Source organism: Gossypium raimondii, chromosome 2 (assembly GCF_025698545.1).
Source record: "Gossypium raimondii isolate GPD5lz chromosome 2, ASM2569854v1, whole genome shotgun sequence".
Lineage (NCBI taxonomy): Eukaryota > Viridiplantae > Streptophyta > Magnoliopsida > Malvales > Malvaceae > Gossypium > Gossypium raimondii.
In genome coordinates, this window is record NC_068566.1 from 43308770 (window position 1) to 43325554 (window position 16785).

At 30.3% G+C, this 16785-nt stretch overlaps 1 protein-coding gene across 1 annotated transcript; it reads right to left on the reverse strand.

The window, feature by feature from the left end:
- Positions 1-2916: 2916 nt before the first annotated feature.
- Positions 2917-6067, reverse strand: LOC105788951 (auxin response factor 10). Its single transcript, XM_012616064.2, has 5 exons — positions 5799-6067; positions 4669-5705; positions 3426-4318; positions 3270-3335; positions 2917-3197 (listed from the first exon to the last, which is right to left on the reverse strand). The coding sequence occupies exons 2-5, from the start codon at positions 5686-5688 to the stop codon at positions 3116-3118; spliced, it is 2061 nt and encodes a 686-aa protein (XP_012471518.1). The 5' UTR covers positions 5689-5705; positions 5799-6067; the 3' UTR covers positions 2917-3115.
- Between the last annotated feature and the right edge of the window lie 10718 nt (positions 6068-16785).

Sequence of the window (16785 nt, forward strand, 5' to 3'; positions counted from 1 at the left end):
TAAAAGCTTGAAACCCTAAGAAATGGTGTCCTCCTCTCTTCTTCTTTCCTTTGGCAGTTGGAGAAGATGATATCGCCTCTCTCGTTCCACTTACATTTCTATTTATACTTGGATTAATTTGCTAATAAATTAATTAACTATATTTTAATTAAATAAATCTTAATTTACTTAAGTTAATGGCCATATAAACATACCGTCCACTACCACTCACTTTAGCATGGTCTAATTGTTGTTTTGAACCTTTGGTTAATTGAAATTAAGTTCCCAAGTCATTTTCTAATTAAAAATCTATAGCGATTGGATTTTACAATTTAGTCTTTGGACCCTAATTAACCACTATTTCGGCTAAATTGACTATCCAAATTTCAATTCATCTATATAATAACTTTGTAAATATATTTATTTAATATTTACGAAATGAGATCCCAAAACCTAAATTTTTGAAACCATTAAAACGGGTCTTTACAATTTTTAAATATCGATTCATATTTGACATGAAGTATATTTAAAACACGTGAATCAAATTGTAATTTCATGTATATCTATCGCATGGACAACAAGGATACAAGTTTATGACGAGTTAAAATAAATATCATTTTAATAAAACTAAGAATGCTATTTTTTAGTATGTTAAATCCAAGTTGTTCATGCACACGTATTTATAATTTAATCAACTTGCTTTAAATGGTAAAATTGTAGGAAGGTTCCTATACTATTTATTTTCAATGTATTTAGACCCTTGACTTTTTAGAATGTGTAATTTTAGTCTTGAGTTCAATTTCTTCGGTAAATTTTATTAAATACTTTCACGCAGCTTTATCTTTTCTAAACATATGATGATGTGACATATGTACGCTACTATTTTTCTTACAGTTAAAGGAGTATTATAATTTTTGCTTTCTTTTTACATGCAAAAATTTATCCAACTCTACAGAAAATGCAAGGAAATATATTCAAAGGTATTTAATTATCTGGCAAAATTAACGAAAATAATTGACAATAAGACTAAAAATACAGATTTCGAAAATAAATGAGACTATAAACAACGAAATTATAGTAGAAGGATTAAATCTATTAAAATACATAGTATAAAGACTTTATATAGAACATAACTGTTTTAAATATGCACTCACGTTATATTTGAATTAACATTTAGTGTCCAGGTTAATACGGGATATAAATATTTTGAAAAATAAATAAAAATTTTAGAGTTTGAAAATCAATTTAAAATTTGAGTTATAATTTGTGGATTAACTCTTTTAATTTCTATAATAGAGCAGGAAAAAAAAGAGAAATGATAATATGAGTTGAAAATATCACGATAAGTCAAAATATCGATTTTTTGCGTATTGTACTTTTTCTCATATCGTCCTTCAAAATATAAAGACGACAGCGGTAAAAAGGGTTTAAATCTTGATTGTACATCATATTCGGATGAAATGAATGTCAACCGTTCAGATTGTGGAAAATTTACCAAAGTCGAACCCAAAGTCTTTAGTGTTTCACCTTAAAAACAAAAAGAAAAACATTAAAATTGAATCTTTGGGGTCCACCGCACGAATGGATGCCCTTCACGCCACGTCATCATATCTCTGTCGTTTACAGTGAAGTACAAGACTTTTTTGGTCCAATAATGGTTTTGGTTCTTCTACTGTACTCAAATTTGTGATTTAGTCTCCTATTTTATAATTTGGCATAATTTGATCCTAAAATTTTATAATTAATCCAAATAGTTATCATCTCGGCAGTCTTGGTTAAATGAAGTTTTTTTTTTTTTAATTTAAGCTTTTAGTCCATAAATTGACTTTTTTTCTTCTTAATTTCAAGTATGACTATAGTAAAAAAATATTTTTAGTTTGGGTTAACATGAATTTTAACAATTGAACTTGAAAATTAGATCCATTAAAATTTAAAGATTTTATACTTTGAAATTATATCACGTCGTCAAACTTTTACAGTTTTTAACTTCATAGACCAAAATGACTTGATTATCAAATCCAAGTATCAAAGTGAATATAATTATTAAATTTAGAGATGAAAAATTATATTAACCCATCTATTTTATCAATAATCACGTAGTCAAGGGGTCAACATCTAATAATTAAGTTGAAGTTTATGTTTGGAAGTTTGAATTTTTGTCATCAAAATTAATGAAGTGTTATTATTATTAATCGTACACAGTGGATGAAAGCTCAAACTAAGTCTTTACAACATTTAAGACATTCTCGGATTCAGTGTTCTATGCTTAATTTTGCCTTCAATCCCCAAAATCGAGTTTAGGGTTATTACTACTACTTTCCTCCATCAATTGTTAAAATATAATAAATACATAGTAATTTACTTTCTGAATTCAGAAAAATTAATCCATTCAATAAAAATAAACAGGATAAGGTTTTTTTTTTCTATTTTTGGGATTTGCATCAAAAATTAATTTTTATAAGATTTTTAGTGTTGGGATTTTAAAAAAATTAAAATAGTAATTTTGCTTTGGTCTAGTGATTACAAAATTCAGTGAATTTTCAAACCTAAAACAGACCAGACCAGCTTGGCCGTCAAACTGTTGGAACACTCAAAAGTCTTCATGTTTTGTGTGTTTATAATCCCAACATTTCTCATTTTAATGTTTCATGAAAGATCCCAATGTTTTTGCTCCTTGAATCATAATGGTCATAATTTAATCCGATATTATTAACTCGAATCCAAACTTAATTCAATTCAAATAATTTAAAACGATCTCGATCAAGCATCCGAATCCGTGACCAAATTGTCTTAACTCGTCCAATTGACAAGTTCTGATTAGTACATGCAACATTATTTACAATATTGGTTTTAGAAGCTTACAATAAACTTCTCTAAGATTGACAATGTTTGCTTTAAGACAAGTCAGAGCTAGCACTGCACTTTATTATGAAAGCATGCATAAAAACAGAAATTCCTTACAAATGGGAAGTGTTATTGCATCAAACGTGAACTTTAAAACACATTAACATCAATGTTTTTTAGGACACTAACAGACAAGATAATCCCTAAGAGGAGCTTAGCAAATCCCTTTAAATTTTGTTCTGTTAAGTTCTTCAATGATCTATGCTTGCTTTTCCCACAATGGTCCCCCGAATCACGCAAATATGCTTAAGGGACCTCTTTTGCTCGGCCCTCCTAGCCCGTTTTCGGCGGTTCGAATCCCGGTAAGCCAAGACCTGGAAAACCCATAACCATGAGAACCGAGGTTTAGAAATTGGGGAAATGAAGAAAAATTGTGTGTGACTCACCTTGCAACAGTTTCATTGCTTGAATCCATCCTTATTGTCAATCTTTTTGCTGTTTTCATAAATGCACTACAATATAGCATGGGAAGATTGTGTAAATATAAACCCAAAGCTAGATCGAAAGAACAAAAAAGATGAATCGGTTTTTTGAATTGATACCTGAATGGTTCTTCTCCAGTTTGTTTGACAGCACCTGTTGCATCTCGATACAACACATGGCCCAACATCTTGGATCTTTCTATTCCAAACATGTTGGCCAATCTCCTGTACAGCTCTTCATAAGAGCCAAGAACTGAGAGGTCAAGGGTTCGTCCGACATCCTCCGAGTCCAAGAATACCTTGCAATGGCCAATATCGAGGCCGGTTTCCGTGCTTCTATAATCCTGGTGCCACAAAAATCCAGCAGTAGATGACTTCTCAAGAGAAGATCGAGAACCATCAGAAGTATCTTTTGTTTTTTCGGCACTGCCATCTAACGAACTATTTCCGTTAATAACTTGTGAGACAACTTCACTTGAACAGCTACGAGAGAGCTGCTGCTCAGTAAGTATCGGCTGACCAAAGAGTAAAAACTGGTGTCTTTTTGTGTTGCCAGATTTCTCATTCACATTAGAATTCCCGATTGTTAACAAGCAAGAAAGATTATCAGTACCATTAGGGCGCCTTGCCATCATGATGCCATCGGAAATTCTAGAGTGGGGATCGAACCGCTGGAAACCGGGCAGAAAAAGTCCGGACTGCAGTTTATTATTAAGATGGAGATCGGATAAAGATAACCCAAATTGAGCATGCCTGGCTCCCTGTATGCCTGCAGGAGCATTATCAGATAAAACTAACGGACAGCCGGTCCCATGGGGATTGCCATTGCTTGAAAATGCCGACATAGGGAATTGTCCGTCGAGAGGAAAATCGAGATGTTGGGGAAACCTAGACTTCTTTCTCGGTGGGGAGAACGGCGACAAGTGGACGGCAGGCACATTCGATACCAATTCAACCAACCAGGGACTAACACGTTTAACGTTTTGAAGCAAATCCGGTTCATCCCATGTTACCTACAACATTAGTTATCAAAGTCAGGTGCCCAAAAGAACCAACAATCCGGCATAACTTTTGAAGTCGAAAGCAACACTAAACAGATAAAATTGCATTGGCTCCAAAAAGTTTATAATTCAATTATGACCTCCGAAAAAAAGTTTCTGGCTTAGCCCCGGTTAAATGTTAACTGGAGCAGCCAAAATGTTCTACCGGTTTAGCATTACTTCTGCCATGAAAACCTTACTGTGCCAACAACAATGCTAAACAAACCTGAAAACATATATAGTTTTAAAGCTAAATAATTCACCTAAAAGAACCGCCACATGTTGTAACCATTTCTTAATGTATCAAACAATAATCCGCAAACCTGAAGAAGTCGCCATGGGGAATTAGGCCACCGAATGGGATCGACAACTTGAACAGAAGACACAGTCCCCATGAACCAACTAATCCTTGAAGAATCTTCTGTCTCGAAAGCCATCTTAAACCTCATCCCACAACACCAAGGAACCCTCATTGCCGCCTTCACCGACGACGCCTTAACGCAAAACTCCGGTGTGCTCGCTCTTGGGTAATAAACAACCTCGAACGGCTGACCGCTGGCCGCCAACGTAGCCGCCTGTAAAACAGCTTCCGCCTTCAGTTTCCCCTTTCCTCTCCAATCCCCATTTCGGTTCATCATCATCATCTTACTCTCGTCCTCCCTTAAGAAAGACAAAAATGGAGACCCAGCTTCGGGTCCGTTTCCAGTCCCGCGCTTGGCTCGTCGGATCCCGACGCACAGGCCGCCGTTTTCGGACCTTAAGAACACGATGGAATCGCCGGCAACGAGCTTCTTATGGTTCACGAAAGTGCTCCATCCCGTAGTCAATAAATGCCTCCTCGGGGTCCCTCTATAAATATGCCTGAACTTCCACGTTTCACCGTGGACATCCACGGCGACGACGGTTTGAACCGGAGGGTCCTCCGTGTAATCCAACGGCGGGAAAATGGTTTCGGCGCAGTACCTCGGGACCGAAAACCCACCGCCGTTGTTGGCGTCGGATTGGGTCAATGTCTTAGCGAAAGAAGCAGGCTTCTCCGCGTTATCGGAGCCGAAAACGGCGACGTGTTCTAGGTCGAGCTCTGTGTTGGGTAACGGCATGAGGAGGATCTTGGCGTATACCTCGTCGGTTTCGGTATCCGCCATGAATTTGAGCGAAGCCACTCGGCAAAGAACTAGAGCCGGGACCGGCGGAGACGAGGGGAAATCGACGGCGGCGAGTGAGTGCTCGGCGTGGCCTTGAGGGAAGTAAAAGACCTTGGAGTTTAATGGTGGGATTTGAACCATGGGCCCAGCACATGCATGCCATAACTGTGGATCTAAGCTCTTATCTGATTCCTTCATCGATTTTCCGATTCAGCCTTTGAAAACAAAGAAGAAAAAAGAAAACCCAGAAATTAGTTATGAATTTAAGCTTGAAAAAACCTGAAACCAGTTCATTAAAATTTCCTCACCTTTTCAGACTCTCTGCTGTACCTTTATTTTCTTTCACTTTCTCGCGTGAGGAATAAACAGTTTGAAGAAACAGACTAATATAATAAATGAACACAGAAAATAGGTTCAAATTAAGAAGGAAAAAAGAAAAAAACAGAACCCCACTGATTTAACTCTAAAAAACAAAAATGATACAGTAAAAGATGGGTTTTTGCAGGTTAACGAGGACTGGGTTTGGTTTAAATTAGAGAGAAATAAAATGGAAGAACATTTAATCTCTCACTACACAAACAGGAACAGAACAAACGAAGAGATCCCAAATCAAACAAAAGAGTTCACTTTTTTTAATAAAAAAAGTATAATAATTTATTAGCACATGATTATGACGTTAAAATCTCATGTGACGATATGGAAGGGGAAAGTAAAACTCATATCGCCACTCAAATGTGCAGTCAAAAGATGAACTCTTAATTTTCATACCAATCCACAACTTTTTACTTTATTCAATTCAATCTAATATCATAATTCACATCATTAAAACTTGAGTGCCAAGAGTAAGGTTACAATTTTCTTTCAAGGACTAAAATTAAAATTTTAGAATTCAGAATACCAAAATAAAAATTATGACAAACTTGAATGTCACCTGTGCCCAGTATAAAACTAAAATAATCCAATTCGAAAAACACGAATGATGAACTTGAATAATTCGAATCCAAAAGGACCTAAAAACAAAATAACCCAAATTTTACATGGAGGAAACTTTTATTAATCTAATCCAAAACACAGTTTATTTGTTTTTATCGAAATATATAAAAACTTAAATATTTTTTATGAATAGATAAAATGAGAGCATTGTCTAAATTTGACTAAGATGTTAAGAAAGACTTCATTTAAGGTTCAATAACTAATTATTTTAATCGAAATTAATAATTTCCTATTTTAATATTTTCTCATTTAATATCATTATCCGCTTAAACTATTCATATTTTCTCTCTTTAGTAAGCTCGAACTAACGTGCTCCTATACCGACAACAATGCCAATACCAATACCAAGAGGCCTGACTAAGACCTCAATCTTCCCTAAAATGAAAATTTTTACCTTTGATAAATTCTAAAAATTTGAATATTTAAAAATTATACTTTTAACTTTCTTTTATATTAGAAAAATTGGCTTACAAAATTTTTCATTACAACTTTATAATTATAAATAAATGGTGATTTTTAAAATATTAATTGGTTTAAATAATTGAAAATGATTGTTTCTTTTGTTTTTTTGTGCATAATATTTGAGGATGGTGAGTGAGCAACAGATGGGTTGATTAAGTTTACTTATTTTAGAGCCTCTTCTTTAAATCATTCCGACTTAGTCCCATGATTTTATTTTGGGATTCACTAATTATATGATTATAATAAGTGAAATATCCATTAGTTACAACCTACGACAACAACAAATTTGTATATATTTTATTTATGAAAATAAATTGGTAAGATAACCGTCTTTCGAATTTCGAGAATAAAAATGAGTTCTATTTTATGTAAATCATCTCGTTTAAATATATTTGAGTTGATAATTTAATTGTTAAAAGTGAATAAAACTTGATTCGACATGAAAAAGATGATTTTTATTTCTATTTTTAGTTAATCGAATTGAGTTATTCAAATTTTCAAATCAACTCGAATTAGTAGTTTGGTTTTTAGAGTTCGAATTGAGTTAAACTTTACAATTTAAATAATAAATTTGTGTAAATATCTATTGAGTCCTTGTTAGTTTTGAAAATAAACAAATTAATCATTCTAAAAAATACTAAAATCTCAAAATAAGCTTCAAATTACAAACTATTTATAAAAAAATATCAGAAAAAGATATTTAAATTCTAACAAATGGAAATATTAAATTTAAAAGAGTTCTAAAAACCCATATCGTTTGAAGCTTTGAAAAAGTTTTCAAATATATATAGTTTCAATTTATGCGATCTAGCTTGAAATTTAGTCATATTACCAATAACATTTTAATTTGTCAAGTTTAATTTTTTAAAATTTAACTCGAACAAATTTATTTGACTTGATTCAAATTTCATTTTACTTGACTTGATTAAAAAATCAAATGAAATTATAATGATAAAATAAGAATGATTGACTAACTTGAAATCTTTTCATTCACTCTACCAATTTTATCAATCTAATTTTGCTTCGTAATGCTTTTGAAGAATTGAATTAATAATAATTAACTCAACAAATTAGTTAATTAAAATAAATTTAAAGAAAAATCTACACATTTATTATCGAACTAACTGTTAAGGCGAGACTCAAATTTAAGACTTAAAAATTTCCAAAACCTCAACCTTACTATTCAACTAAACTTCATTAACTTTCCCAATGTTTCTTATTTAGGCAAATAAATGAACCATTTTGATGGAAATGCAAATGGGAGGGCACCATTAACACAAATTCCTTTGGCAAAACAAATTTAATTGGAAGATTAGAAAAGTGATTTATTTAGGCAAATAAATGAACCATTTTTGCATGTCACCATTAACATGAACTTTCTTTTGGCAAACAAAATATTTATTTTTAGTATACATAATTAATTTCCAATAATTAGTTGGATCTTTCATTCAACAAACTTAAATCCACCAACATTTCAAGTAGCTAGCTTGCAAATTCAATTTCTTTTAATGTTCTTTCTTTTATTACTACCTTTTCAATGTGCCACTTCTTTCTATTTATTTATAAATATACCACCGATATTTTCATATAAGTCAATTCAATCATTAACATTATTCGTAATTTTTCAAGAATTATATTTAGGGACTCAGGAAAGGTAAAAAAAATTCAGATATAGAAATCTTTGAAATGCAAAGTTGATGGGTAGTCTTTGATTTCCTTGTCATATTATGGTATTTGTCATTGCTTTAAGGTAACTACTTTCAATTCTATAAGGCTTCAATTGAAAGCTATGAAGTTTTGGTTACAATCCTTGGAAATCAAACAAAATAAAAATTGGGAAAATAATGTTTGCATGGGTCGAGTTTGAGTTTAAAAAAATTTGATTTCGAGTTTATTTGGTCCAAATCAATTTTAAATTAAATAAGTTTAAAGTTATTTATAAATATTAATATATTTAAAAAAAATTAAACTTCGACTTATTGTTATTTTTTTGTCATCATTTTTCAAGAATAACTCTAAAGAGTAGGAAGAATCTTTAACCTAAGTCAGACAAAAGATTGGAAGAGAATGCCCTAAAAGCAATGCAGTTTAGACAAATGGGAAACCCCCATGAAAAAAAACAACAAATTGAAAGCTGTTGGTTATGAAACAACATCAAAACCGACAATGGAACATGAATATATATATCTTTTAAGTACAGACAAATCCCAATTAATAACATGGAATTGTTAGAAAGCAAGAAGAAGACATGGTCTGAGTAATTGGTGAACAATCAAACTACACTTGTCAAGATGAATATGGAGGGAGTCTATTTGAGTTTTATTTATTTATTTATTTATTTGTCTTTGTGTTTCAGATTGTGTTTCTTTTTTAGGATCGACTCATTCATATTGAGGTTGCATTTTTTAGACCGGTAATTATAGATCCAAATCAATCCGAATTATAATCAATTTAAATTATTGGTTCAAGACATTTTTAGTTCGGTCATATTAGAGTCCAGAATAATTAAAATACGATTTGTTGATTTTCTATCATCAAATCAAGTTGTATTCCGATTAATTCGTCTATTTTCAAATTCTTATAGAAAGTGACAATTATAAAAAATCATTATTGCTATAACAACATATTTCTTAACTCATTTTTCTGATCACTTTTTTTTAACAACTTTCTATGTTTATTATCCGATAGTTAAATAAACCCCCTGATTAAATTTAGAATCAAACTGAGTCGAACCCTAAACAAAAAGATGCAGGTTTTTTACTCACAAGACTCGAGTCTAATATCTAAATACACCCAAAATTTTACCACTTAACCCAACTAAGAGAGGTACAAAAATAAATAGAGAATTTGATTGCAGAAAGCTTAATGCCCAATTGTCTTGTATGTAAAAAAGGCAAAATTGGTGGCCAATAAGCATGGTTAGGCCAACCATTATTTTATGACCTAACCCTAAAAACAGAGTGACATGAAAAACAGTCCAACGAGCGAAGCAAGGTTCGCAAATTAGCTAAAAATACCATTTTTGTTCTTATACTTAAACCCTTTTAACTCCCTTTTTAGGATGTCCCTTCACTCTTTTCTTTTTCCTTCTATTTCTCTTTTGTTTTCTCGAGAAGAAAATTTCAAAATCTCACTATCTAATTTAAAAGACTCTTTAATGATCATGTAAGTAAAATTGTTAAATCTACTAATCAAATCACTTAATTGTTGAATTTTGTCCATTGAAAACTCATTTTAGCATAAAAGTCGGATCATCGGTTAAATGAATTGGATTAAGAATCTAAAATATATTAGCTTAGATATAATGGTTAAATTAGTTTTGAATGAACCGATAAAAATTATAAACTAAAAAAAACAATAATTGAGCCGATTTTCTAAATAAATTTTTATTATTTATTTAATTATCTTGAGACCATTGTGAAATCGAAAATCAATGATGTAACCGGGGTTTTTTTGCTAGATTACGCAGTGTGCGCATTTTAGCGTTAAACCACATTCTTCCGAGTTCTGACAGCTAAAAACCAACCAGAAGTTGTACAAAGTTGGCCCACGGGTGACGTAGGGGAGCTTGTTCGTATACACGTGGCATGATCAGAATGGTTTGGGCCCATCAATGATGGAAAACATTGGGCTTATCGAGGACTGACAAGATGACGATGTTGATGATAATAGGGGACACAACACTAGGAAGGGAAAGTGGGATCAGTGGGGGCTAAGATGAGACAGATAACACAGGAATCTTTGCCCTTATGTTTGATTTTTCAACTCAACAACAGGCAGTAAAAAACTAAAAAAAATTATGACACGTGTACAGATAGAAAAAGAGTTAATTTTGTTATATTTATATTTTGCTAAATTACTTTTTAGTCACTCAACTATTGTGGAATTTATGATTCAATCCCTCAATTTAATTTGATCTCTCTATTTTTTTTAATGTTATTTGTGGATCTAAATTAATAAGACCGTTTTGTTGTTTTTCTTGAAGTGGCGTTGATTTTTTTTATTGTTATTTGTTTACACAATTAAATAAGACAGAAAATTAGTTAAATACGTTAAACAAATAATAAGTTTACATGTTAGTAGAGCGTTTAAGATTATTATTATTATTAATTTCGATCGTGTTTATATATATAATAAATATTTAAAATAAAAAATGTAAGTCATTTACTAAACATAGTGCTGAAGTTTTTAATTCTACGTATGTAATTTATTAGTTTTGAAAATTGATTTTGTATTTTCATTTCATGGATTAAATTGTAATTTTCAACTATTTTGAAAATAAAAACGCATATGGCATGTTTCATTAGGTAATTCATGTATGTGTAGGATCATTGAATATTGATGAACACAATTTTATAAGTGGGTTTAGAGTGGATTGATAACAGGTCGAATATTTGTAATGTTTGAATTATTTGAATTTAAATTTATAAATTTGTTTAAAATTTTAAATCCGCAAATTACTTGGGTGTTACTATCTAAAATTTAATCTGAGTTAAATATTATTATATGCTAGATATTCAAATTAGTAAAAAACCGAATCCAAACCACAAAACAATATAAAATCAAACAAAAATAAAATCAAATTAGAAAAAAATAGTTAAATAAAATTCAAACAAATTAAATATAGTAATTTAGCATCAATTTAAATATACCTAATAACTTAAACATAAGACTTTCAAACAAATTAAAAGTTTCATAGCAAGTGGATAAAATTCGAACTTAATATTTTCAATCATATTTCAAATATTTGAATCTGCAATAATTTGAATTTGAATCCATGAAATAATATAAAATCAAACAAAAAATTTATTTATAATTAAAAATAAATAAAATATATTAAAAAGTATTTAAATAATAATTTAAACAAATTAAACATAATAATTTCGCAACAATTTAAATATACATAATAACTTAAACATAAGAATTTCAAACAAATTAAATGTTACATTAAAATTGCAAAATAAAAATAAAAAATCCAAACTCAATATTTTTAATCATATGCCAAATATTTGAATCCACAATAATTGAATCCGTGAAATAATATAAAATCAAACAAAATTTTAATTTTAAATAATTTTATTCATAATTAATAATAAATAAATGCAAATTAACAAAAGTAAACAATAAATTAAACATAACAATTTAAAGTTCCATAACAATCAAATAACTTAATTACTTAACTCATGTTAATTTGTACATATTATAATTTACCATAAAGTCGATTACACATTTAAGGTTTAAGGTTATGTATCATTAATATAAAAAATGTACATTATAATGTCATAATTGTAGATAAGGTGACATATAATTAATAATCTATCTTAACTATATAATGGTAACTGTATGTATTATAATTTGACATAAAGTTAGTTGCATGTTTAGGGTTTAAGCTTACATATCATTAATATAAAAATATACATTATAATAACATAGTTGTATAGAGTGATACATATCATTTATTATCTACCTAAATTATATAATGTCAATTGTATATATATTTTATAAACATAACAAGCATATGAATATACACATTAGTTATTGATCTGCCATAAATTGATATGGCAAATTAAGCCATTTTTTACACTTAATGAGCTTATACTTAAGCATTTTATGACTTTATTTCATTTTTTTTAGCATTTATTAGATTTTACTTTTGAATTTAGTTTTATGTGTTTTTAGTGTGTTTCGGGACCAAAATGGCAAAATCTTGTCTTTAGGAGTTTAACAATTAATTTGAGCTTATGCAGGAGGTGACCAAGACGAGAACTTGAAGAAGTCTCGATATTGTGCCCAAGGTCGCGACACCAGATCTTCAATGTCACGACATTAAAGCATTCCATCACCGTAAGGACTTGAATTTCAACAACAAAACATTGTAGATGAACTGGCGATGGAGTTGCGACATCGAGTTTTATGGCCGTGACATGGAGCTTCATGATGTTGAGGGTAATCACCAAGGTTGAGAAATCCTAGCCATCCAAGGGGCTAGAGTTGCAACACGATGGACTAGGGTTGCGACACGGAGGTTGCCAAATGTCCATGGGAGTAAGCTATTAGGGATGTTAAGACACCAAGGTTTAGGTGTCGCGACAATGAGGTTTGACGAGACAAATTCTGTAAGGGCATTTCTTAGTCAAAACAAGCCAAATCAAATGTGAAGTAGGGACTTTTTGTCCATCTTAGGTTAAACTTGTCAAAACTATATAAATTACTTTTAGAACATTTTTTGGGACAACTTTTTCATTAGGTTAATGGTTAGATTATGCTAGCAGGGGTGAAGCCAAAAATTTTTTTTAGGGGGATTGAAATTAAATTGTATATTTTTACGATAGTAAAAATACAATTTTACCATTTTAATATCTATATTTTTATAATTTTTAAAAGATTAAATCAAATTTTTATCATTTTTTGGGGGCCAAACTGCAAATTTACCTTTACTAATTTGAATTTTATAAACTTTAAAGGGGCCTAAATGTAAATTTTTCCATTTTAGGGGGGTCGGGGCCCCTGCTAGCCCCCTCTGGCTACGCCCTTGCGAGTATATATTTGATTATCCTCATTTAGTCTAAGTGAGATCGAGAGATTAATTAGAGTAAATCGAATTGGGTAAATTTTTTGACTAAGAGGTATAAATTAATCCAATTAGAAAATTATTTAATTTATTTTCCTAATCAAGAATTAATTACTAACACGATATTAATCAACTACTACATTTGTCGTTGATTATTTCTATAATAATTTGGATTTTTTACAATTCAGTCCTTTAGATATTATAGTAGTTTAATTCTTTAATTTTATGAATTGTCGTGCTATACCTTTTAAACATTAGCTAACTAGACTCACTATTTTGTATGCTTATTACTGTTAATTCATTTTATCAACCAATCTCCTTTGGGTTCGATCCTTGAAATACTCTAGAAGTGTTTCATTGTACACTTAGAAATATTATAACGAGACCTGTGACACTTGTAGAACACTGTACATTATATTATTTGTTTGCAATTTCTTTGCTTAGTATATGTATGTACACCAAGATACGATCAAGTTATTGACGTCATTGCCGAGGATATTTTGTGTTTGGTAGTTGAAGTATTTTGTGATAATTTGCATGCCTGTTAGAGAGATAATTAATGATATCTGAAATTATAGATACGACATTTTACTTTTTATACATTGCCCTTTATTTTCTGTTGTTAAATTTCAATTTACTTAATTGTTTAATTTTGTTTTGTTTCTTATGGTTTTATCATCCATTGTATGACTTGGAGCAATAATGAGTTGATTTCGTTTGATTCCGAGCCAAAAAGAATGCTACACAACATGAGAAGGGGGTTATTGTTGGATCTGGTGCCCTAAGTGTAGTAAATTTGTCTTGTATACTTGTATTTTTTTTGAACAAATTGGTTTAATAACAACACTCATTAATTACATTAATACTTTTGTATATTGCCCTCAATGGTTTATGTATGCAAAGCAAAATGAAAGCAAATATTGACTCACTAATTATCTAACATTTTACTAATACTAAGTGGTATTACGTGGTCAGATTGTAATACGAGAAGACAACTTATATTAGTAAATGAACCTAAATATGTCCTTAGTCTAATCAGAAATGAGCAAATCGATTGAAAGACTAATATATTGTCTACCAAATTCAATTGGGGAGATGTTTTGTCTTGAGCATCGGAGCGGATGACTCCTTAAAGATAGATACATAGATGTGATTGACTATTGACAGTACACCGAATAGGATCCAAATAGAATAGATCTTAAATCTGTTTATATATTTATTCACTTGTAACATTCATAGTGTGACATACATTAATCTTGAGTGGATGATGGACTATGTATGTGTGACTTGTATACTTTGATGTAAGTAAAAGCCTAAGTTCAAATAGATAAGGAATCGGACGTTGGTGCATTGGGCATATGACTTTTGCAGTATGTAGCATCATTCACAATAGTGGAATTCATAGCCCAACTAATGGGTAAATGATATCCTCTCATCGACATTACATGATCAATGAAATGTAAATGTGGTCAGGGTCATTTTTCTTTGTGATAAATGACTTGATTAATATTTGATAGTAATTGACTTTTCATGAAGGAAAATGTAATGGTAAAATAGGATCACATTGGAAGAACGAATTTATCGTAAAGAGATTAAGGATATCCTTCGAAGGTAACACACTTATGACACGATCATTGGACGAGCACTAGTTGAGTAGCTTTCGTAATGGTATGTAATTAAGGAGAATTGTTGATATTAATGTATCAAATATCATTAGAATTCCTGAAAAATTTCCAAGAGCAATAATTATTCAGTAGATACATTTCATAATGAAAGTATATCTAAAAATGAAATTTTGTCTCGACCTAAAGATCGAGTATTCAATAAGGACAAATGGCCATGCAATAACATTATAAAGAATTAGTATTGAGTATCCAATAGTGTTTATATAATCAAAATCAACCAGGATCATTTTTCATGTAGATTGGAGATAATAAAAAGAATACAAATGGTCATACAATTATGTTATAAAATGATGGTCCTGAAGTGTCGTTTCTTTATGTGCCCAATACATTCATTGTGTTAATAATAGTGAATGATACAAAACATCATACTTTATAAAGTTATTGGTGACATCTAAAGCATGAGAATGCAATTAAATTTTATTTTTATATTGATACGCATCAACAAAATTTATTGTATATGTTGATGATTTACTATTGATGAATAATATTGAACATCTCACTATTGAGTTATAGAATGATCAAATAAGAGGAGTAAAATACACATTGTACTCCTTTTTCCTTGACGAAGTTTTATCCTATTGGGTTTTACTCACAAGGTTTTTAACGAGGCAAGTTTGTCAATGCATATAAACATGAGTAGTGTAGTCTTTTTCTTTCACTAGGATTTTTTTCCAGAAATTTTTTTATAGTAAAGTTTTAACAAGGTATATTCACTCTATGTTAATGGACATCCAATAACGAGTATTATAAATAATTTTATTATGGATGTCCATAACTCTCAAAGTAGTAACCTCCAATGGAATTACAATGTTTTATACTATTATTAAGTCTATTTATTCTTTGTAACTTAAGGAATTCTATTATGTTAAAAGCCCTATAAATAGAGACATATACAAGACTTGTATAGACACATGAGAAAAGAAATGAAAAGTTTTTCATTTATCTTTATATTGTATTGTCCTTCCTATTGATTTTTTCTTTAATTTATTCTTTCATTTCATTATTTTATAATAAAGTGGATAAGTCTAAAGATATATATACCCTCACATTTTTTATATTTTATTTTGTCAACTCAATGATTGAAATGATGTCACAAGTTAAATACTTAAAATTAATGTGTTTCAATTTTGACTCAAATTAAAAATTAAACATAATTCACCTGAATATGAACTCGATCAAATTCAATACAATCTAGATTTGAAAATAATTTGGACAAGAAATAACTCAAAACTAAAATAATTCAAATTTAAAATGACCTAAATCCAGAACCCGTAATGTCCGAATTCAATTGTTCAAACATAAATGATAAAAACTCGATATGATTTCATCTAAAAACTCAACTAGCAAATTTAAATGACTTGAACTCAAAATTAACTCAAATTCAAAATGATTCAAAGTTAAAATGACCCAACATTTTTTAAACTTGAAATAATCCGACCCATTTGATTCAAAACCAACCTGACATGTATAAGCCAACTATAAATACATACATACCACAATAGGAAAATATGAGAATGGATAAAAAGATACAAAAAAATCTGTTGAATGATTTTTTTTAAGGTTAGTATGAGAAATATTTTAATT

Coding starts and splice junctions, on each gene's coding strand:
- LOC105788951 (XM_012616064.2), bottom strand. CDS start 5,688: ATGAAGGAATCAGATAAGAGCTTAGATCCACAGTTATGGCATGCATGT. Junction 4,319..4,668: donor CCCCATGGCGACTTCTTCAG/GTTTGCGGATTA, acceptor CTAATGTTGTAG/GTAACATGGGATGAACCGGA. Junction 3,336..3,425: donor ACTGGAGAAGAACCATTCAG/GTATCAATTCAA, acceptor GCTATATTGTAG/TGCATTTATGAAAACAGCAA.